We start from the raw sequence: 25,615 nt of genomic DNA, 5'->3' as shown, positions 1-25,615 counted from the left end.
GAAAGGAAGGAAGAAAGGAAGGAAGAAAGGAAGGAAAAAGGAAGGAAGATAAGGAAGGACGAGGAAGGAATAGGAAGGAAGAAAGGAAGGAAGGAAGAAAGGAAGGAAGGAAGAAAGGAAGGAAGGAAGAAAGAGAGAGAGAAAGAGAGAAAGAGAGAAAGAAAAAGAGAGAAAGAAAAAGAGAGAAAGAGAGAAACAGAGAGAGAAAGAGAGAAAGAGAGAAAGAGAGAGAGAGAGAAAGAGAGAGAGAGAGAAAGAGAGAGAGAAAGAAAGAAAGAGAGAAAGAAAGAGAGAAAGAAAGAAAGAGAGAAAGAAAGAAAGAAAGAAAGGAGGGAAGGAAGGAGGGAAGGAAGGAAGGAAGGAAGGAAGGAAGGAAGGAAGGAAGGAAGGAAGGAAGGAAGGAAGGAAGGAAGGAAGGAAGGAAGGAAGGAAGGAAGGAAGGAAGGAAGGAAGGAAGGAAGGAAGGAAGGAAGGAAGGAAGAGAGAAAGAAAGGAAGGAAGAAAGAAAGGAAGGAAGAAAGAAAGGAAGAAAGAAAGGAAGAAAGAAAGAAAGAAAGGAAGGAAGGAAGGAAGGAAGAAAGAAAGAAGAGAGAAAGAAAGAAAGAGAGAAAGAGAGAAAGAGAGAAAGAGAGAAAGAGAGAAAGAGAGAAAGAGAGAAAGAGAGAAAGAGAGAAAGAGAGAAAGAGAGAAAGAGAGAAAGAGAGAGAGAAAGAGAGAGAGAAAGAGAGAGAGAAAGAGAGAGAGACAGAGAGAGAGAAAGAGAGAAAGAGAGAAAGAGAGAAAGAGAGAAAGAAAGAGAGAAAGAAAGAGAGAAAGAAAGAGAGAAAGAAAGAGAGAAAGAAAGAGAGAAAGAGAGAAAGAAAGAGAGAAAGAAAGAAAGAAAGAAAGAAAGAAAGAAGAAGAGAGAAAGAAGAAAGAAAGAAAAGAGAGAAAGAAAGAGAGAAAGAAGAGAGAAAGAAAGAGAGAAAGAAAGAGAGAAAGAAGAGAGCAAAGAAAGAGAGAAAGAAAGAGAGAAAGAAAGAGAGAAAGAAAGAGAGAAAGAAAGAGAGAAAGAAAGAGGAGAAAGAAAGAGAGAAAGAAAGAGAGAAGAAAGAAAGAAAGAAGAAAGAAAGAAAGAAAGAAAGAAAGAAAGAAAGAAAGAAAGAAGAAAGAAAGAAGAAAGAAAGAAAGAAAGAAAGAAGAAAGAAAGAAAGAAAGAAAGAAAGAAAGAAGAAAGAAAGAAAGAAAGAAAGAAAGAAAGAAAGAAGGAAAGAAAGGAAGAAAGAAAAAGAAAGAAGAGGAAGAAGGAAGGCGGGAAGGCAGGCAGGCAGACAGGCACATTGTAATACATCTAGGAGTCACAGTAAATTAGTAGGGGTATATAATCATCATATCTGCAGTTCAAAGGTAACACACATAGTTTTCTGGTAGAATTAATACTAAACTCCTCCAGACACTCAGAGAATGTGCACAGGCAAACAGTACAGAATTTTTTAATCAGTAAGTCATTTGAAAGAATCTCCTGAAGTGTGCCGAGGCATGCTTCTGGTGCTGTGCCAAATTACGTGCTTCTGTTTGTGGCTTTCAAATATAGGTTACACAGACGCACAAGCATGCACTATTTGGCAAGTAGTGACAATGGCCTACTCAGGATTCAGCAATTCAAGCCCTACTTTAGTTTTACTAGGTGAAAGAAAAACTTCATTACATATTGTTTTGGGTTCTGCCTTTATATCCTTTTGCCATCTTCCTGCTCATTTGCCAAAGCAAGAAGCCCCTGTAATTCTACAATGTCCTTGTTAGATAATTCTAGTACAAGAATTTCAAACAGAAGGTTCAAATGTCAAGTGCATTTAAAATGGAACTTGCATTTGCATTTGCTGTTGTTCTAAAACACCTCGAAAATTTCCACTGTGCAAATTTCTAGTACTTCAACTGCTGGCCACAGACCCATTTGGAAATTAATTAAAGGCAAAATCATTTGGAATGACAAAGTCTTGTGCCTGGACTGTGCCATAAGCAAATACAGATTTTTGCACAATACGTAACATGGGTTCACAGGCTTACTATAACACCTATAGATTTCTTCCTTCTCTTACTTCCCACCACAAGGTTGAATGGCATACCTAGGGCAGGGCAATACTTCTTGATTCTCTATACTTCAGAGCTTGAAATATAGGAATTTCAAACAAAGCTTTATTCTAGATTCTGCATGCATTAGAATGTTCTGCAAGTAACAGACTTTATTCTGAATTTACCAGAAATATAAATACAGGTGTCATTGTCTTCTATAAATCACATATGAAACATCATGCAAGGTCAATCCATTTACAGACTGTCACTTTCCTCAGTTTAGAGGTAAAAATAATAGTTGAGTTACAGATGAGAAAATGTACAGAAACCAGGAAACTTTTTAAAAAAATTAAATAGAAAGGATTAAATACTGACAGTGGCTCATTGTTAATTGAGTCCCATGTGTGAAAGCTGAAGAAAGATTAGTTTATACAGCTGCTGCTATTTGTCAAAACATTGCTAACAAGGTACACATGTTAAATCTGTGTGTCTTCTTTCTCTCCCTGAAAATGAATGACCATGCTAAATTCTATGACAAATATTAATTAAGAAAAATCACTGTTTTTTCCTGGGGAATTGAACTATTTCAATTTATTCTTCATATTTTATTACAACAAGCATTTTTTAAACTATTTTCCATCAAATGAAAACAAAAGTGTTTGGAGAGTACAGAGGGAAATGAAGATTTAATATTGGTAAAATCTCCTCTCTATCTTCAAATGTAAATTCTCAAGGACTGTTTTGAAACAAAAAAAATGTTGCAGTCTTTGCCAGTAGAAACCAAGACCTTTCAAATCAAAAGCATGCATAATTCAACAAAAAATAAGATGTGTTCTGGAAATAATGAGAACCTACATTCATTTGGCTTTTATTACAAATTTCCTCAAAAAGATCCAGAAGGATTACAAACTTAATTAAATGAGGAAGCTCTACACCTAGCAAACACAAAGAACAAAGTATTCTAGAACAAGCCCATCCCTTCATCCAAACTGCAAATGGGCAACCAGGTCTTGCAAAAAGAGGAGGTATTAGCTGGAGCCACCTCTGATGTGGCTGTGCTAGGTTATATTACAAGAGTGGGCTACATTGCTAAGTGGCAGCTGGGTACTTCAAAGGACACCTGCTAAAAGAACACAAGCTGCTTCTAAAAAGTAACACCACCCCCCTCCACTGACACATGGCCTGCATCATCCCTGTCACTTGAGCTGGAAAGGAGCTATTTGAGAGCTCAGTGTTGACCACTCCTCTGTTCATATTGCTATTATAAGTACGGGTGAATTTACACAGTATTTTGTAGGCAGCCATATGCAAGCCTTGACTGTGCTACAAGCCAGCAGAGAGAACTGTGTGCCTTCTTGCAGCTATATGCGCTTGGCTGGCTCAGAGAGCAAGGAAAATTTACTGGGTCTGCTTACAAAATGCTATTTGAATATACCCTAATCTTGCCTCAATTTTCTTAATGTAAATACTGTGTAATCTACTTTAGCACAAAATACTTTCCTGGAAGGTGAGCTCAGACTTTTACGTAAAAATTAGCTTGTGACAAAAAGTCCAGCTACAGCAGGCTTCCTATCAGTGCTCAGAAACATCCATAAAATGTAATTGTGCTCTGCCTTCTAAAACTGGACAGCAGTAAGACCAATGCACCAAACAAGACTAATGCAAAAGAGAGTCTGGTGGAGTCAGAGAATCAATGGGAAGTATACTTATAAATGTGGGCAGGAAAGCAGCCCTACCTTTCAGTAGTTGCAAATGCAGTAATAGAGCCCATTTGAGTGGGCATAGGGATCAGACACAGGATGATTGAGCTTCCTTTTCAACTTGCTATTGATATTAAACCTTTTTTGCCTAAGGAAAGATGCTTAATATCTTAATGGAAGAATCTTTTTATTTTCTACAGACCTCTTGCAGGCTGCCTGTCAGACCTTTCAGTAGGTTCAGTACAATTAGACATGTCTCTTGCATGTCTGCACAACTCACATTTGGCGGATTATTTTTTTTTCATAATACAAATTAGGAAAGATTTTCATGTTTTCATATGTTGGGTGTGGGGACATATTCAGGAAGCATTTCTGGTGTTGAATTCAAATCTGTCTTGGTAAGAAAATAATATTTCAATGATTGCATGATTATGGCAAGGAGAAAGGGGAAAGGAAAAAAAAGAACACAACAAATAAACTATATTCTATATACTGTAAGAACATTCAAATTTAACGACCAAACAACAAAAAATTATTACACCTGTAAATGAATCTATGCAATGGAGCTGAATCTCCAAATGTTACGACTTCCATTGTTACAGAAACACTGTTGTATGTTAGTCTCAATTACACACACTTGCCTTGTTTAAATGTGCTTAACAAATGTGCTTAGCAAGTAAGCCAGGTAGAGAACAGTGGCTACAACACTTCACAGTTGAACTTTAATGTACATGCTGTAACCTTGCTTACATATTTGCATCACTAGTGGTAAAAATTGCACTGGTTCCATGCAGCAAAAAATGCCAGGTTACTGTAGAAAGTTATTACCTGTAATTTACAGGTTTGCTGAGACGCAAGGAAGAACTGGTAAACATACAACAAGAAAGTCACAAAACAACCTAAGTCCTCTTTATGTGGTCATATAAACACAACAGATAGTGGTAACTCCTCAAAACAAAATTTAAGTAACAATTATGATGAAACCAAAAGAATGTATAGCAATGTTTCTACCTTGCAATTATTATTGGATGTACTTTCTCAACAGTATACTTTAACTTCACTTTCCTAGTTTGCTGCTAAGCTAGGAACATGGATGTAAATATGGTTGTATACTTCTAATTCTCTCTGTAAATCATGCAGAGATAAACTATTAGTGAACATATATTCTACAAATAATCTGATTTGGGGAATATAGGTAAAGGAGATCAAACAGATTTTTAAAATACCAAGAGGAAGCAAACCACAGGAAAAATAAAAGATCATGCAAGAAAGCGCACCAAATCATTTAAAGCTTATGCTGATTTGCAGCAGGCCAAGAGTTCATTTCAACCACATAAACAAATGCAATCATATCATAAAATCTGGACTTGCTCAGATGCCTTAGATCCATCACTTTTCAATAAACATATGAAAACACTACCTGCCATGCATATTGAAATATTTACTTCGTGCAGCAAAGAAAAAGCATCTTCAACTCTTAAAATCTGTAAGACACTTTCATTTTGATACTATTACCTGTGGCAGAGTCATATTTTGTAATTTCCAGGATGAGCCTCTGAACTGTTCTGATAGAAATATACTCTTGAATTGTATGATTTTCTTTCCCTGTCTCTACAGAGGTTGAACTGCTTGCAAAAGAACTGCCCATTTTATCCAAATAGTTTTTATCTATGAACACAATATTAATAACCTTTACCATTTCTTACAACCCACCATGTACTTCTGTAATTAAGTATTTAATTTTAAAAGCTGTTAAACACACTGTTCAGTATGATTCCATGGATGGACAACAGATTATTTAAATGCATAATTTATATACTACAGATACCTAAACACCCCTTTAGACATTTTTGCTTGTGAAAGCTATGCTTTTATGCATGTTGACAGTAAAAAACAAAACCTCACAGCTGTTTCCAAAGTGTTGTGAAATTCAAAAACAGAGAAAAAGCTAAAAATCTAAGAATTTGTATGCGTAAGAGCTGTATTTCTTCACTGACTTTACATTTTTGTGCCAAAGGTACAATACACAAATGCAGCTGCTGTAGTAAAGAATGTGACATAGAACATACCTATCTTTTTGTGCTCATGAAAATATCTGTTCTTATTCATACCAAAAGACCTCTTGAATGTATATTCAGAACACATTATCACACATGAATGGACTCAATCTGTTTAATCTTTTTTCTTTTCTTTTTTTTTTTTTTTTAATCTAGCAAATAAGAAACTCCTGAGAATCACAGCATCTGTAGCATGCCAAGTATTGCTTTAGCACAGACTCCACAGTAAGTGTTCAAACAAGCACTACACACCACAGTCTCAACAAGGATGAAGATCCTGCTGTGCTTGGTGCATGAATCTCAAAAATCGGGATTCCTTCTCCTTTCAGACACAGAACTTCAAATCTGTGTGAAAGTATTTCTAGAAGCAACAAGTGGCATGTTTATATAAACAACTGAAGTTTCCCTTAGGTAGTCAGGAGATATTTTTAGAGGGAAATAAAGTGAAATTCTTTTTCCACTCCAAAGGTGTTCACCTACAGCAAAAGCCCCGAAACACAGCAAAATGACAAGACATCCTGTTATCTTAATGACTTAAGGAAGCATATTGGTTCTGATGAAGAATATTGCTTCTCCTGAGATGCAAGACTGCAACACAAAAAACTACAGAGAATGTGACAAGGGACTACTTGTTGCAACTAGTCTGCTGAAAAAAAACAATGGACTATTCAAAACTAATGAATTAGTTTCCCCCATGCTTAGAAATCAGTTTCACTTTCTTCTCATCCTGTCATAATCTGCTGCAATGTTATATTTGCAAATCCTGGCAAGGATTGTTCCAAGGTATCAAAAAAAAAAAAAAAAGCCAAAAAATCTGCTGACTGAATTATCTAATTGCTCCTAGGAAACTGAGTTTACAATATGTCAATACAGGAACTTAGTGCAACGGTTCTCTTTTTTAATATATATATTTATATATAAACTTCATAGAGATTTTGCATATCTTTTATGAAAATAATGTGTAAATTATTTTGCCTTCAGTCTCAGGTTCTGTTCCCTGGAGGTTTATATTTTGCAATTTAAATACTTATCTTGATAATCCTCTTCATTCTTCTCTTTTAGGCTTTGTATGGTTGATTTAAGTTGTGCATTTAGCATAGGTCTGATCTTCCATAGAGTTCAATATGAAAACTAGAAAACAAACACTAATAAGTATTGTCCACTTCACAAAGCAATTAGTTCTAAGCAAAGGGGGACAGTAAAAATCTCACTACAAATCACTAATATAATGCTGCCTTACTTCAGATCTTAGAACATAAGGGGAAATGTAGGCCTATCATAAGGAAGCAGAAATTGGGATAGTTTTAGTGTGGAGATACAGATGACATAAGAGAAAAATCTATAGGAAAACATTTTTCCATCATAATCAAATGTCTGCTTAGTTGTGAATCTTGCACATTTAGGGAAACTTAACCTCTAATAAAAAAAGGTACTGAGAAGAAAGTTACAGCTTGTGAATAGAAGCACCACCTTTGAACACATGGCATTCTTAAACTGAACTTCCATTTATATTCCAGCTTTTACATATCAGTCAAAATACAGGCCATTAGGCTTAGTCTACTAGGCCTTGAACATTACTTTACTAATTTCAGAGAGGTGAAAGGGTAGTCATCTGAAATATTCAAAATCATGAGAAAAAAATTCAAGAATATTCTATAGTCTAGAGGAATAGTATGCCTGTGTCCATCAACTCTGCAGCTTCTGACAGAAAGTTGGCACTGTCAGCATATCTGACATCTTGTCCCTTTTTCTCTGTTGGTCTGACAACATAAATAGCACTAGGTTCTTGCCCATTTTACAGCTCATAGAAATCCCAAACCACTGTCCTTGTCATATGCAGGGAATCCAAAACTTGGGGGAGATGCTGTAACTACTATACATGCACTGCATCATCAGTGCAGCCTCCCATTGCTTTTGGACTTCAGGGAAGTGTTCCCACAAACACATAAATAGCCCAACTGAGATACCAAGCTTTTTCCCTTGTATCTTCTACAGCTGTTTAGTTATAACATCTGTTATAATAAAAGGAACAGTGAATAACATTTCCTTTCTATATTCAGCTGCACAGCCCAAAGCATACAGCACACACACACTTGAAATTTTTAACTGATGCATCAAACAAGTCCAGCACTACGACTCCACACACTCCTGTTACAAAACCAGGTCCACAGGAACATAGAGTCAACCAAGGTAACACAGCAGCCTATTGTCCCTTCCACACCAGACCTCAAAGTCATATGGGATGTCATTCAGAGGGACCTGGACAAGCTGGAGAGGTGAGCCCAGGTGAACCTCATGAAGTTCAACAAGAGCAAGTGCAAGGTTGTGCACCTGGACTGGAACAACCCTCACTATCGATACATAGAGGATGAGGTGTTAGAAAGCAGCCCTGTGGAAGATTTGGAGGTGCTGATGGATGAGAAGCTGAACCTGAGCAGACAGTGTGAGCTTGCAGCCCAGAAGGCAAATTGCAGCAGATCCAGAGAGGTGATTCTGCCACTTTACTCTGCTCTGGTGAGACCTCACCTGGACTACTGTGTACAGCTCTGGAGCCCTCAATACAGGAAGGACATGGACCTGATGGAGAGGGTCCAGAGGAGGGCCATGAAAATGATCAGGGGTTCAGAGGACCTCTGCTGAGGACAGGCTGAGGGATCTGGGGTTGTTCAGCCTGGAGAAGAGGAGGCTCCAGAGCGGCCTAACAGCAGCCTTCCAGTACCTGAAGGAGGCCTACAGGAAAGATGGAGAGAGACTGTTTATGAAGGCCTGCAGTGACAGGACAAGGAGCAATGTATTCAAACCAGAAAAGGGCAGATTTAGGTTAGGTATCAGAAAGTTCTTTACTATGAGGGTGGTGGAACACTTGAAGAGGTTGCCCAGGGAGGTGGTTGAGGCCCTTTCCCTGGAGATATTCAAGGTAAGGCTCAACAAGGCCCTGGGTAGCCTGGTCTAGTTGAGGATGTTCCTGCTGACTACAGGGAGGTCAGACTAGATGACCTTTGGAGGCCCCTTCTGGCCTGGACCATTCTATCATTCTATGATTCCAAAAGATACTTAGCTCTAGATGCAGCAGATACTACCATAGCTATGCAAGTCTTGTGTGTTGGTAGAGAGCAAAGAAAGTGGATTCTACTCTTCCCAACATGATGACCATCTGCTCTTGCTCAGATTTCTTTCTTCATTACAGTCTCACCAATTGGCCACCCAACAATGGATGACAGTTCTACAGTGAATGCCAAATGAACTCTTTGAATGTATTACTTCAGTTAATTCAGCCAAAGCCAAAACTTAGCATAGACTTGTACTGCAGGACTGAAAATACCTTAAATTTTATTGGAGACAATTCTCTCTGTCTACAAAAACTTCAAAAGCAAGGTATTGACAATCATTAACCTATATGCCAGAGGTCTCTTTTGGTATACAAAATTATCTCTGTAGTCTGCAACACAAACTTCATACAATACACGTGAAGAACGGCAGTGACGGCACACAGCGACACAGAGAACTTTCTTGTAAGTAAATAAAAATACACAGGAAAGGAACAGCAGAGAGACATACAGACAGTTGCTTTTGGTAACCATCTACTAGCAACAGACAACAGTGCTACTTTTTCTGCTCTTTTCTTTTAGCCCAGATAAAATGTTTCTTCAGAGTTTTCTTTAACAGTCATGAGATTATCACAGTTGGTGCAACAGATGTTGGTCTCCAGGAAGAATGGCCTGATCCTGTAAAACCTGCTTTCTCATGTGCAGACCCTTTGAAATCAGTGGGATTTATGTAAATAGGGATTTGCAGGATTAGGTCTACAGACTAGAGTCTGCAGTACTTCAGTCCTATGTGTTCCAGTTTTGTTGCCTGGGAACGCAATACACCAGAATAGCTCCTGAACAGGCCAGGCATCCTTTACAGAGCAGTAAGAATGTGAACACAGTTCTTGTAACATGAATTCTGCATTAGGACTTTATATTACTGTAAAACAATCCCTTCTGAGTCAAAGAGAACAGACCTGATCCATATTAACGTACAAAATCCAAGAAGAATGCACCTTGCATTTACAAATCTGAGGAAAGGAGACAAAAGTAAATTAAGGTTCTTTTCTCATTTTTTTGTTTGTTTATGTTTTGGTTTGGGTTTTGTTTCTGTTTTGTTTTTCTAAATGGAACACAACGCTGAATGCACATATTATCTTCTCCCCACATCAAAACTTGGAGCTGCTAATATTTTCTCTACGGAAACTTTGTGTTACCACAGAGGCAGAAAAAGAGAAGCAACTATTCAGATGTCAACAGACCTGTTTAGCCCAGGGAGTTCAAAACTGGTGTCAATGGCAATGGAGATTGCAATTGGATTTGCAGTGGAAACTCCGCTACCCTCTCCTTCCATACTCTCTTGGGTAGTCTCCAATGCACCCCCTGCCCACCCCTCTCTAGCCCCCCATGCATTGTCTTTTCTCACTTCACTTCCTCCCCATTTCTCGCTAGGTTCTGGCAGGAGCTGGGTTATTACTGCAGTTTCCATTGGCCAGGAGGCACAAACAGCCCTTGACCACCAAGCTGTGAAATGGTGATAAGACTCAAAAAAAAGCTGATGAATGGTAGCTGCCTCTGTGGAGACACTCTAGGAAGAGTGCACAAATAATGTGTTCAAATAATGTGTTGGGCCCCTCACTATAAGAAAGACATTGATGTATGGAGAGTATCCAAAGAAGAGTGAAAACCTAGACTAGAGAACAAATCTTATGAAGAGTGGATGAGGGAACCAGGCTTGTTTATTCTGAAGAAGAGGAGGCTGAGGTCTTATTGCTCTATACAGCTACCTGAAAGGAGGTTGTAGTGTTGTGAGTATTGGCCTCTTCACACAAGTAACAGGACAAGAGAAAACAACCTGAAATTGCTTTAGGGGAGGTCTAGGCTGGACACTAGGAAAAATTTCTTCACCAAAAGGGTTGTAAAGCATTAGAACAGGCTGCCCACAGAACAGATGGAGTCATCATCCCTGGAGGTACTTAAAATATGTGTAGATGTGGTGCTGAGGGATATGGTTTAGTAGTGACCTGGCAGTAACAGAAATCAGCCATGGGAACCAAAGACATCCTTGTCAATGCTATACATAAAATTCAGGATGTGCCAAAAAACATTCACACAAACTGGAAACTACACACCAAGCATCACATCAATGGACACAGTCAGACTCATATGCATATATTATTATTATTAGAAAATAAAACACACATATAACTGAGAGAAGTTCAGATGAGCTTTCTACAATTACTCCAATGGGCATATTTTTCCAGAGTTGCTCCACACCATCCTAAAGGAAACTCAAAGGAGAAACATACACAAAACCACATGAAAATGCCAGATGAATGTGGTTTTGCTGTTTTCAGGATACACTTGAGCTTTCTCACATCTCACCATGATATGTTTACATTGTGTTACCTTTGCCTCAGTGTTACACCATGTAGGAAAACTTCCTCAAAATGAAATTGAAAAATTGTAGAGATATCTTTCAGCTTACACATAATGTGTAGATGAATCACTAAATTCTGCTCTGTACATTTTAACATCTGTTTCCAGGGCATTACAATGAAAGATGGGGATTTCATACATACATAACTCTCTGCAGTAGTTCCCTGTTGCTCTTGAACTGAGGAGCCCAGAACTGGACATGGTACTCCAAATATGGCCTCCCAAATGCAGAGCAGAGCAAGCGGATGATCTTCCTTGAGCTGCTGCTCGCACTATTCTTAATGCACCCTAGGATACCATTTGCCTTCCTCGGCACAAGAGCACATTGCTAGCTCATGGTTAACTTGCTGTCCACTAGCACTCCTAGGTCCTTCTCCATGGAATTGGTTTCCAGCTTGTTGACCCTTAATCTGTATCAATGCACAGAGTTATTCCTCCCCAGGTGCAGGACTCTACATGTGCCCTTGCTGGACTTCATGAGGTTCACGTCCACCCAAGTCTACAGCCTGCACAAGTCATGGACACCTTTCTGGTGTGTGGTCACTCCTCCCACTTTTGTATCATCAGCAAACTTGCTGAAAGCACACTTCATCCAGGTTATTGCTGAAGTTGTTGAACAAGACTGAGACTGCACACAATACTGGCCCCTGGGAAACACTACCAGCTACAAGCCTCCAACTAGGCTCTGCACCACTGATCACAACCCTCTCAGCTCTGTCATTCAGACAATCCACCTCACTGTCCATTCATCTAACCCACACTTCCTAATCTTACCCATAAGGATGTTATGGGAGACTGTGCCCTTTCAAAGTCAAGGTAGACAATATTCAGTGCTCTCCCTTCATCTACACAGCTGGTCACACCATCACAGAAGGCTATCATATCGTTCAAGCATGACTTTACCTTCATGAATCCATGCTGACTGCTTCTGACAACTTTCTTTACTTCTGCATGCTCAGAGACAACCTCCAGAATGAGCTGTTCCATCACCTTTCCAGGGATGGAGTACAGCTCATTCCCTCGGTTCTCCTTCTTGCCCTTTTTTGAGCATCTTTCTAGTTGGACACAATTACTGATGTGTGAGTCGTTCTCCAATTGTTGCAACTTCAATTTAGGTCTTGGTACAGACTACAGATCAGTATCATTAGTTGACTTTGCAATGGTCCTAAACCTGAAATATGTCTTAGCACACACATGCATGTTGGAGAACAAGCAATTAATTGCTGGCCCTAATGCTGTGTTTGTGAGTGCTAAGAAGTCATTCCACGTGTTCCAAAAAGGATTAATGCAGTATAACAAGTCTATTTAATTACACAAAGACCAGTGATCCTCATTTCATATAAGCAGCTTTTCATTTATTTGGAGTCTGTAAACAGAACAGAAATCATTACAGGACAGTTATAACTTTTGTCTCAGAATACTCAAATTATAGCAATATAGTGAAAAGAATATGTGAAAGGCCAGGGAGGACTATATACACACACTGCATTTGTGTATGACAATGCAAGATTAGGCACATGTTTTAAAATATAACAGCACTCCTCACTACAGTTAAAATGCAGAAATAATTCTTATGCTCCATGTAAGAATGTGGTATGCCTCCTTAACTTAAAATAGGGGGGAAAAAAGTAACAATTGAGGCAGTTAAAATATTTATATACAGTTTTTCAAAAAAAACAAACAACCTCCCTCAGATTTAATAAAACCAAAGAAATCCACAGCTCCTACAACATGAGCCTTTACAGGTGACTGTACAGCAGGCAGTGTACTCATGAACAAATGCATATAAGGTAAAGCACAACTCGATATCGATTAAATTATTCATCTGCACCTAGAAGGCCCAAGAAAATTTCCAGTTTTCCTTTCTGCACAAGTTGATTATTCTTTAACCAGAAGACAAACAAGAGAACCACTTCTGATGTTAACCCTTTCTTGGCTCTAAACTGCACTGTTTCAGTATCACCTGGAGAATGTGGATGGACAGACTGTTTAGCATTTTTATAAATTAGTGCCACTTCCCACTCAGAGAAGTAAACATGGTAATTCTATAGGTGTTAATGTTATAGATAGCTCTTTACCAACCCTGAAAAATCATCATAAAGGAAGGAACAAGAAAAGCAATGACTTAACAAGTAAAAGCAGACAACACACTGGGCCCAAAAAGCACAAGTTACTAATTAAGTCTTTAGGAAAGTTTTGGTATAATCAGCAGGGACATCCAAATAAGATCTCTCCATGGCAAAATCTCACATTAACCATTACAAACCAATGGCCTCCTCCTTAGCTGCCTCACAAACCAGACCTGCCTAAGGCTGGGAGGTGAAACAGGACAGCCAGTATATTCCAGATACAAGCACCATGCATACTCCTCTCATACTGATGTGCTCTGGTCTGAGCTACTGACTCCTCCTCCCTTCAGTGAAAAACCTGGGGTCGGCCCAGAGAGGGACAAGGAACCAGACTGAACTCCAGGGCCACCCCTGCAGGTGCTGCAGATGCCTCCTCTGTGATGGGCCAGCTGGATGAACTGCCCATAGCAGCCCACGGTGATTATTTAATTTACCTAAGTATTTATTGCCTTCACTGTCACATGGCAAGAAAACTTATCTTTCTGAGTGCACTAAAGCTCCTGTGGCCCCAACCTCAAGGGCCAACCCAGCTCAGGGCTCCTGCAGACAGAAGCACAGGGTACTCAAGCAGCACATCCACCACAGACCCAACCTCCTGGCCAATTCAGGCCAACTCTCTGATGAACTTTGCTGAGGCAGTAATGAAGCAAGTAGGTGCTCTCTATCACTGAGGCTGGAAGCACAGAGACACTACGCAACCTGCCTGCAATCACCAGGTAAGCTATGGCAGGACTGGTGACTGGGACAAGGATTTTGAAGTCCTTGCAACTAAACATTAAGTCAGACTTACATTGTCATCACAGTGATAGCATTCAGCTCTTTGCATCAGCAGGCCCATCCTCTTCCATTAGAGGAACTATACAACTGTAATTAAAAAATCACACCTGGATTGTGCACCTTGACGCTGAAATAAAAGGCGAGGTCATCTGCAAGTGCACAAGAACATTGTATGTATACATATGATCTGGTATTTTTTTCTTTAAAAAAAACAAAAAGAATGAGTTGACAGAGAAATCAAGTAGACTGCAGAAATACAGACCTAATCACACACTGTAGAAGTCAAGTGTACAGTGCCGTAAAGAAAATATGTTTTAAAGAAAATCAGTTTGAACAAATAAATCTAGTCACATGAGCAAAATCTTAAAATTTTAAAATTGAGACTATACCAATTACCTAATGACCACTGGATTACTTATTTACATATTTTGTAATGGTATCAGTACCAGCACATAAGCCTTCTTAACCTAGCAAGACTGTATCATGCCATCCAGTCACCGATTTCAAAAAGCACCGCTACCTAAAACCCATTCAGCAGATGATTAGATTTAATACCCATCTCAACTAAATTGTCCTAACAATCAAATTGTAGGTAATTATGGGAAGCACAAAGCCTACATCAACAAGCTGACATTAGAATCAGGAATTTACTCTAGGCAGCCTGTCAGTTCTGCCCTCATTGAGAATAATTCCTGAGGACAAGTAGTCTCCTTAGAAATAAAATGTTGTACAAACAAAACAAAACAAACAAGCAAACCAAAAAAAACCCACTAAACCAAAAAAAAGAGCATAAGATAGTTCTTTCACTCCCTTTGTTAAGTTCAAATATTACATCAAGCAGTAGCTCTTCAAGAAAATGATGTTTTGGTACTAAAGAAATCAAGTAGCCACTTATGACACAGACATGAAATGCTCCTCCACTTCATGTCAACAAATCATTTTGATCACTGTTCTCCTGAAACTTGAAATATAATATACGCATATATAACATTGTCATCACAAAACATTTTCAAAGCAGAACCTTATTCCCACCACATCCCACTCAACACTCACAGTGAAGCGGGCCCTACTAAGACTGATGGTATTTGCCATTGAAAAATGTAGTGAATCCATGCACCCTAAATGCACTGCAGGCTAAGAGAGGATGGAGCCTATAGAAGTCCTCCCACTTCCACTACAGATGGCTGTCTATTTGTTGTCCTCCTCACTGTCAGCAGACAAAAGGTGGTGACATCAGAAGCACATCTGAGGGAGGACACAGACAGTCTGGAGGAACATTGCAAAACTCGCTGAGGTGTAAATTTGGGACTGAGGTTTTCTTGTCAGCTATTATCACAAAGAACCACAGGAAATGGCACGGCTGCTGAACAATGGAGAGATCAAGGAGTACACAGCCATTTCATGACCCATACAACTTAAGGTCAAGAGATTCAGGTAGCAACTTGGCTTGGGCATGAGTTACAGCACAAATGAATTGTTTTAACAAATCGGCTTTGGTCAATTAAACCTAACAAGACATGTTGCATCAGATAGCAGGGCTCCTGACACTAAGGCCAGGAGCTGAGGCCAGTCTCGTAAAACATATCTTTTAATATGGCATAACAAATTTAAGGTAATCCGTCCAGGAACTGCAGATGTCAGAATAATAAAACCCAACTTGTCTTGACTAAGAGATGTATTCACACTTAAATCAGGGACACTGGAGTGTAGCCATCCTTTCAAGACATCTGGCTTCATTTTCAATGGCATTAATCATACAATGGAAAACTGATGCTGCAGTAAATATACTTGCCATCTCTCAGACACAAGGCATTTCCATATTAATGTTCTAAGCAAATCCAGCACTTCCTTGTAAGTTACTTCATGAAAAAAAAGGCAGAAAATGGCTAGGCATTTTTCACAAGCAAAAAAGTAATAACTCACAAGCAATAAAATACATATACTCTGTCAATATTTTGATTATATTTAATTTCTGAAGACAAAGAGTTTGTAAATACTGGATTCTAATATGTGCACATTTCTTTGTTTCTATTCTAAAGGAAAATGTATCACATCTTCTTAGAAGAGAGCTTGTGAACTGACTAAAAATTAAACTACATTTAAGACAAATAGTTCATACTTATTTTTCACTTGTTTAAACCCATCCTTTATGGAAATATGCAGAATAATTCAGGTCAATATCAAGTGATGATTGGGAAGACAAATGCATTAACAGTATATTCAGGAGCTACATGTTTAACCCTCTCAGCTGTCAAATAGCTCCAAAAATACAGAATATACTTACTTGTGCACAGCATTCGTGTGAAACCAATATAAAAACAAAAAAATACATATTTTTTCCTAATTTCTCAATAAACATGCTGAGTTTCTCAAACACAGTTCATTATCTGTTAATTTTTGCATTTGGATTTCCTGTTCGCTGTTTAAGACAAAAAACAGGGAACCATCCTGTTTTGTGTATACCTTTAGTGAAGGTGCCTTTATGGAAGAACTCTGGAAAACATAAAAGCCTCCTTTCTGCTTTGGAGGTAGGCAGTTACTACTAAAAAGTGCAAGGTTTCCCCAAGGAAAAAGAGAACTTTCATGGGCTTCATGGGTTTCATGGGCTTCAGCTAACCTTTGGTACAGTGCCATATCATGGTAACTTCTCCTTATTTATGTTCTATTTATTAGACTAAAGAAGTTTAAACAGCCCCAAACACCATAAGCAGTTAGGAGGAAAACAATGTTGAAATGATTCTCCTGATGTCACTATAACTTTAAGTTGCCTTTTTGACTTGAGTAGGAGCATGCAGGCAAGAGGGATGTAACACAATGGAGTCACAGGGCATGTAGGCAAAAGCTCTGGTCCTCAGCCTGGCTAAAAACATCCAAAACACTATTACTGATAAGCACAAGTAGACTAACAGCTCTTCCTCAAACAGACTGAAGCACCCAATAATCTGAAGTGCCCAACTACCACCAGCTGTGGAAAAAGTTAGGAAAAAAGTCACATGTCAATAATAAGGTTCCTAAGAAACAGCTAAAGAAATATTTATTTAAAATGTTTTAAACCACAATATATTTAAGAAAATGAAAGAACCTCTCTGAAAGGAGAATCTGGTGGGAGGAAAGTCTAAGAAAGTCATCATTTTGTAAATAGAAAGGTAGAGGGGAAAGACTAACAGCTAAGCTAGAAGAATGTTCCTAAATTCACATAAAACTGACTGCTCCCAGACAGTGTAATACACACACCCAAATCAACTACCTTTTCTTTTGAACAAAGCTAATAATCTGAGATTTAACTCCCCTCTAAAAGCTTCTAAGCTTTTCAAACCTCTTCTACTCCAAACTTTGCTGCTCTGAGACAGGTTTTTAGCAACCATAGTTAGAAAAAAACATAATTAAAAAGAGAGTGACAGAGTAAAATTGTGAAACATCTCTGTAATGAATGACACCTTGTTTGACATCTCTCAACCAAACTGGCTAATCAAAAAGGCCTTCTTTCTTCTTGACATTCGCTTAGCATCTGTAAAGTGTCTCCAGATAAGGGATTTCTTCTCCACAATGGAAGACGCAACATTAAGTTACACATTTAACTTAATTTTGAGATCATCTTAACCCAAGTGATTACAGCAAAACAACATACCCTCTTGTAGCCTAGATTGGAACATTACACTTTAGGAAGCCCCCTGAATTACTCTGCTTGGTACTATGGAATGCTGCTCCAAGAACCTAAACTCCAGAAGGCCACTAGTCCTTGAGATGCCTACATTACAATACTAGCAACAGGAAGGAGAATGAGGAAAAGCAGGGAAGAAGGGAAAGCTAGAAAAAGAAGCATACTTGACATTAATCTTGGGCAATTAACTTGAAAATCCAACCTGTAATGGCATTTAGTGTTTAATTATTTTAATGACGTTTTTCACAGGTTCAATGAATTCAATATGCATGAAAATTATGAAATTTAAAATATAAATCTATTCTGTTATTTCAAGTACTTCCTTTACAAATTAGTGGTCTTATTGATAGTTTAAGAGATTTTGTTGTTGTTGTTGTTCCCAGCATTGTTCTTCTGTCTGAACCTACCATGAATCTTCTGGTTTCTATTCTCTTCTTTATAGCTTCTTGCTGCCAACCTAAATGTCATTCATAAATTAACACTGACCTCTAATTTTCAACTAGTTGCACAGAATTTATTTAACCATAAGCCTCTTCTGTCTTAGGCATAATTGGTGCAATTTAACACCATGAAAATTATTCCCCTTGTTGTATCAGCTTAGAAAAAAACAGAAGCTAAAAACTCCTTCCTTAAATTGATACCTATTTAATTCTTGACTGCAAGTGGAAAATTAAATACAGAAAATTCCCATTCCTTCTACACGAACCTGTATCCCTATTCTGAGAGAAACTGAAATTCAAAAGGAAAAAAATATATTTTTAATTCTTTGCATTTGCTGTCAGTTCGTACAAGTTCAGACAAATGAAAATTGATAGGTAATGTTTTCACATCCTACATCATCATAAACAAAGGCTCTCTAATCACCAACTGAAAATCATTATTATTCCCATATATGCAATATATTAATCTCCATTCTCTGCTGGCAAATGCTTTTCCCACTGCAATTTTCAGCACAACGGAACTACTCAAAGTAGTAATCCAAAATTTTACATTAGAAAACTAGAAAATAAATCAATACAACATTTTTTGTCAGATGACACAGAAGTCTTTTTAAACTACATTTTCACACATGCATGAATAGACTGTAATTGCTCAAGGTAATATAACATTTTTTAAAGGTTTACTAGTCCCTATCAGATTCTTAAACTACAAAAAGCTCTTCTCATATGAATGCAGACAAAACATAAAGTCATACTGTTTCTGTGCTGTCTTTCTGACTCAAAATCGAGATTTAGGGCAAGGGATGAACATGCCATTTCACACACATTGTGTAAGCAACAAGCTCCTACAGCACCTAGACGCGTACAAGTATAGGCAGTAATAAGCTCCATTTCCTGTTGCTCTGAGTGTAACCGAAAATTTGCTGTGTAAATTCTGACAAACCACCTTGTAGCTTAACATAACCTTCTGCAAAACTGTGCGTTCCCAGATGAAGTATTAGGATGAAGGCAAATCATCAAAGTTAACAGAAGAAGGAACAATCAGCAACAGATTGATTGATTTTTCTAAGCCCATTATTTTTTTATTAATTGTAGGTGAAAGCATCAGTGAACACAAGAAATGCAAACCTTAATCCAAAATCCCTCTGGGTGGTGTGACAGACATATAACCACTATAGGACTCACATGAAAAGGAGACTGGTTCAGATATAATTCTCATGGTGATTTTTAAGTAGAATTTCTTGTAGTTACAGCAAACTAACCAAAATAATTTTAATTATATTTTTAAAATACAATCAGTATTATTACACTACTGTATGAGCAATTTTCTATACTTACTAAATGAAAAATGAAGATGAAAATTACTATATAAACCTATTTTAAAATTTGAACTCCCTGTAAAAACAGATTCACAAAGCACAATCAGCTTAATAAAAACATCAAGCCATTGATACATCAAGTTCAACCACTCACTCCTGCAATACAGATAAGTAACATTTTAAAAAGAACTGCAATTTCTTTTGGAAGGAGAATGCATTTTTTTTCCAAAGACAGTGCATACATGTTGCCAGGACTTAAGCAAAACAGTGATAGCCCTGTCCAGTCAGGGATTAGCAGTTTGCCAGAATTAAGCTGGGGTAAAACAATTTAGAGTCAATGCAGATGCAACACTCTGCGCCCCAGCTGAGGTTATCTGAAAATGTGCTTCGTAATAGCATAAACACACTACCAAAAACAGGATAGACCCATGCCCCTGGCCTAAGTCACTGCCGCAAGGAGGCATGTGGCAGCCACCCCCCTGGCTGGGTACCTGCCAACCTGTCAGCAAGGAGGGTGCCACATAAGACATCCCCCCCTACCATGGCTGTACAAGCCTGCCATGCCCTCAGTTTCCTCCTCCTGTCCTTTCTCTTCCCTTCTGGCTGGTTTTTTTGGTTTTGTTTGTTTGTTTGTTGGGGTCTTTTCCCTACCCCCCAACCTCCACCCAAAGACAAGACACAGTCTGGCAGTTCAGGGACTCACGTAGGCCAGGCTTCCTTCTGTGCAGCCCTTTGAGTAGAGCTGCTAATCCTTCTTATTAATTAATGAGATAATAGCAGTTAACCAGAAAGCAGTATTTAATGCTAACTATCTAGGAAACTTCCAACAGAAATTGTTTAGTCCTTTTCCCGATTTCCTGCTAGCAAAGTCATGCAGCTGGAACTGTAGCAGCATCTTTATGGTGTAAGAAGTTAAAAAACCAAAAGTGCCTAAACAGTACAGGACTAAAGACATCTGCATCTATTTTTTGCGCTCCTCCTTGGATAGTTTAAAAGATCATCTCTACCCTCATCTTCAGAGTTTATTAACAGCTGGAAATGCAGGCTCCCCCAATTATATCACTCTCACATTAGCACAAAGGAGAGTGTAAACAGTAGCATGACTGATTTGAGAAATAGACTCTTGAGAGGTAGATGCATTAAAAAAACTCTGTTATTGTTCACCACTTACAGGTACCATTGCTTCAGACCGTTAAATTACCAAAGCATTTCACAAGGTCTACTATGCTTCATTCAGTATGCGCTGAAACACCTAACATCAGGTTTGTGTTTTACTTATGCTGTAAAAAACAGCAAAGGTGATGCAGAGATTAAGAATTCTGCAGAAGACGCACACTGCTGTAGACATTTTATGTTTTACAAAAAAGCAGCAATGTAATTTATAAATTTTTTTATTAGCCATTGTAAGAATACATAAAGCATCTATGAGAAGAGATTTATATTATCTGAGTTCTGTTGCAGAAAACAAGTACTGCAGCTTTCATTCACTCATTGTCAAAAACTTTCCAATGTGCCCACTGCAATGCGGATGCCAACCAACGAATCAAAGGCATTCAGTAACTAGACAAAGAGGATCTGATGCCAACCTCGGTGCCACTGGCAACCATTATTGGCATCAAGCACATTGTCTGCCTTTTTTTCCTCCCTCTTCTGGCACTTGATAAACAAAATGGCGGTTCTTGTAGCAACGGGGACACAGCATAAGCACTGCACTGAATCAAATACCATCAGACGATTTTATGGACTGAAATGTGTTTCATACCAAATGAGAGACACTCTGATGCCTGACAGGGAAAAAAACAACAACAACAACAACAACAAAACCACAGTTCTGTCAAGGGAAACAACATTCATGACATTTTCAAGGTTTGGGCTTTTTTAAAACTCAGGGCGGGGGGGGTATGGGGGTGGACCTGACACACACAACAAGCAGAGCCCCATAGTAGTGCATCACAAATAAGAAATCATTCTTATGTTTGATCACAGTATGTATTTTCCATTTTCTTCCTCCATTTCAGTCAAAGGAGCAGCACTGCAACCTATGTCAAGTGACAATTTTTTTTTTTCTTTTTTTAAGATCCTAAAGCACAAAAAGATGCTGAATTCTGAGGAAGATAAGTGAAAAGTAGAACTGGATGAAGTCAGTGACAGAAATTCATCAGTCAGACCTTATTTCTTCTTTCAAGGCAAGCATGGAAGCAGAAGCTCATTTTATTAAGAACTGAAAGGATTATTGACACTTCTAGATCTGGAAATTGTCAATATATTGTAACATTACCCTGCACTGCAATGCGGATGCCAACCAACAAATCACAAGCATTCTAGGCTAAACAAAGGAGGTCTGATGCCAACCCTGGTACCACTGGCAACCATCACTGGCACTGGAACTATCCTTCCTCCTCTTTTTCTTTTCCCCTTATTTCTTTTTAAACAACAACAACAAATTCTAACTTCTTGACCTCTTTATTCACTTAATGTGATAATCCCTTCCTCCTTGTTCAAGAATTTAATCATTTCTATGTCTCCACTTAGTTTTTAAATTATACTAGTAGGCAGGTTTATATATTCTGAAAGAGAAATAAAAAGCTAAGCAGTATATATACAATGAAGCATTTTGGTTTACTTTCTGTTGTCTTTTGCAAAGTGTGGTGTTCTTAATCAAGTGCACTACAAAGTGCGACAATTCACCTGCTTTCAGTGAGTACAAAGAATCAAAGTTTGACATAATGAAGAAATGGTACTAAGATAACTTAATGTGCCTTCTTCATGAAGAGACATGACAGAACGGAATTTGCTGTGAAGCAGCAAAACAGATATTTAAAAAAAAAAAAAAAAAGGAGTATACTAAGGGTGACTTGGTACACTGAAATTAGCCAGCTTCATCTTCTAGTATATTCTCAAAGTAGCACGGTGTAACTTTCAAACTTACAACATTACAGCATGCTTGTATTACTCATTTTTGATTAGACAAGTTTTTAAATAAACTCATCTTCTCAGTCCATCAAAATCAACAAAAGCAGCTACACCCTGCAATTCCTTCTCCAATTTCAAATGACTGGCTTCCAACAACTGAAAAGTTGAAAGTGCCTGAGTACTCTGACTCTAGCTTCTTCAGCTGGAGAACTAATTTAACTGTTTTGCCTCCTTAAAAGCTTTTACTTTTAGAAACAGGTAAATCCGTCACAATTAATCAGTAAACCATATCTTGCAATCTATGCATTCAAACTATCATTTGAAATTCCCTTGACAAAAGGAGTTTAAACATACAAACGACTTGTAGTTAAGCTATTTTGTTTAATGCTATCAAAGATCTTTTTCTTTGTATGTTATTAGGGATCAGACTTACCCAACTCTGCAACTACTTAAAGTCACTACAAAACATGTAAGTGTTGTCTACTATTGTGGAAAGCAAAATACAAGTACGGGGCGGAGGGGAACGAAACAAAAAACACCGTAGCAATGCATTTTTTCACGAGAATAATAAAAAAAAATGAGTGCTTTTTATTCATTCAGGCAAACATAGTGCTCCACTTGAGTAAGCAACTACTAAAAGGTAAATTCACTGAATACAAAAAGGTTGTGTCTGTATCCGTTCTTTTAAAGACTGAGTACCTACTAAATGAAGATGTGCAATTTTACTTTTTTGCTACTAACAAAGTCTATTCCATTTGGTTTTCAGTTAAATCCCACATTTACGTATTGGCCATCAGGTAACAGCCATCTGCCCTTCTGCAGACCATTTCTGCTTGCTACCAGGCCAAGTTATGAAATAGCCCACCATCTGCAGCCGGTCAAACTTTCCCTAGTTAGGATCTGCAGCCGAAAACCAAATGCATTATAACTGCTGATCAGTCAGCAATGCAAAGACATCTAGAGCACAGTACAATCACTGGAGAGAACCAAAATGACCCTCACAGAGAAAAAACATTTCAGAAGGCTTAGTATCAGAGAAAAAAAACCATTATCTACTTACAGTCATTTACAATTTTGGGGAACCTGCCTATGAGCGTTGCTATCTGGATGCACAATAAGATTTTTTTCCTGATACATGATCATCAGAAGCCCTTTTTATTTTCATTCTATAAAGTTTTAAAAGCTTTTCCATAGTATTCCTGATATTTTGCACATTTCAGTAATTGGTCAAATGAAAGTAAGTATGAAAAGTATATTTTTATAATCACACTTGCAGGGAAATACACCTTTTCAGGGAAAATTCTCACCAAAAAATTACTACCTGGATCTTTGTTTTAAAACAACAGTAAGTAAGATGAGCTAGTGATGTAAACCTCAGATAAAATAGTAACTACTGTACACTGTAATTCTGATTACAAACAGTTATTTACAAAGCAGTACTTCTGTGCTAAAGTTTTGTCATGTTCCATTTTATAGACATGAGCAAGTCTAAAATTGCTCCTCAAAATGATAGTAGGTTTATCAGTTTAAGGATGACTTCTTCATTACTTGTAACTACAACAACAATAACAAATATTCATAGTATTTATTGTGACTGCGCACTTGCATATACCTGCAGCTGTTACAAACAGTAACAGAACTTAAGAAATACGTGGCAACATTAAAAAAAAAAACACAACCACAACACAGGCAATCCAACTTGAGTAACAAGAAGCATATTTTCTTAAGTCATGACTTGAAAAAATACACAATATATTGGCCATTTTTGATACACACAAAAACTTAAAGGCAACTGCAGCGGAACTGAAGTACTAAATGTACTCCCTTGGTATGACCCTCTTTGTCTCGAAAATGAGCAAGGTACATGTGTCAAAAAAAGGTGTCATGTACACAGGTCTCTAGGAATATGTATGTAAGTATCTATGGATATGTTCTGATTTACATTTGGGGATGCACCCATGTTACGTCTATAGACCATAGAATAACGTTTCACTGGAAGTCAGCCCACAGGGGAAACGGGGCTACTTGTAATCGGTTTGACACGCTAACATAGAAACACAACAGTCTGCTTCCTACCTTGCTCCTGCACGTAGTATGCCAAAAACAAATCAAGCTCCTTGACTGATACTGTTATGTGATGTGGCTGGACACAAAGTGCTGGATTTGTGCAATGTGGGGACTTCATGAGCCGCTCTCCATCCGTACTTTCCAAAGGGATGCCTTTGAACAGGATCACCATGACTAGATCCAGACGCCAGACTTTGTCAGCCTGTCGCAGGCAGTCGATTCTCCTAATCTTACCCTTCTGGTCAGGATTGGACAATACACAGCATGGGTGCTTCTTCCCAGTGACTGTGAGCACAAAATCCTCCCGGAACTCTTGGCGAATATCTTTGCGCAGCTTGGCCAGGAGCCTGGATGCCCACTTCTGTTTTATTTCAGGCTTTTCACTAAGTAGCTCATCCTTGACTGCTCTTTCCTCATCCTTTGACATTCTTTTCTCATGTTTTTTAAAATACTTGCGTTTTCGAGCCTGAAGGTTGAACCAAGTATAGGCAATTGCACGGACATGTGGAAGAAGTGCCTCAATAAATGGGTGAAATTCATCCTGTGGAAAGAAGTAGAAGGGAGAAGGGGGAAAAAAAAAAAAAAAAAAAAGAGAAGAAAACTCAAAGTCAGTAAGTTCTCATAATTAAAGCAGCATCAAGAAATGTCCTGAAAATCTTAAAAGTGAAATTGAAGACGAAGAAAATAAACACTTAATATTTATACAAATTTCTGCACAACACCTTTTATGCAACTACTACCACTGTCAGGCAGCAGACAAAACGTACACAGAGAACTGCATTTCCCCCACATTTCACTCCTACAAAGAACTACGTGAAAATTTTATTTTGTATGCCTTCCCTCACTCCATCCCGTTTAGAAGAGATGCTAGCAAGGTGTTTTGTTTCTAACATTCAAATGTCTCACTGAATGGCTAACATCAAGAGAAATACCATTGCACAAAGAGGACGCTATACGGTTTTAAAAAATCTGAGCAGAAACGTTCAGAAGGCTGAGGCGAATGCCACAGTTCATTTCTCTCCTCTGTGGCAC

The 25,615-nt window shown here is 38.2% G+C and overlaps 1 protein-coding gene across 8 annotated transcripts in view; it reads right to left on the bottom strand.

Moving 5' to 3' along the window:
* NFIB (nuclear factor I B) overlaps nucleotides 1-25,615 on the bottom strand; it is a 297,023-nt gene that overhangs the window by 160,435 nt on the left and 110,973 nt on the right. For 7 of the 8 annotated variants that reach the window (XM_054179068.1, XM_054179072.1, XM_054179073.1 and 4 more), the window contains exon 2: nucleotides 24,593-25,124. In XM_054179068.1, the coding sequence (XP_054035043.1) occupies nucleotides 24,593-25,124 (532 nt within the window). Of the gene's footprint in view, nucleotides 1-24,592; nucleotides 25,125-25,515; nucleotides 25,605-25,615 lie in introns of those variants that run through there. The other variant, XM_054179070.1, reaches the window with a different exon arrangement.

This window comes from Dryobates pubescens, chromosome Z (genome assembly GCF_014839835.1).
Source record: "Dryobates pubescens isolate bDryPub1 chromosome Z, bDryPub1.pri, whole genome shotgun sequence".
NCBI lineage: Eukaryota > Metazoa > Chordata > Aves > Piciformes > Picidae > Dryobates > Dryobates pubescens.
The sequence above is the reverse complement of the archived record's forward strand: the minus strand, read 5'-3'. Positions and strand labels throughout refer to the sequence as shown.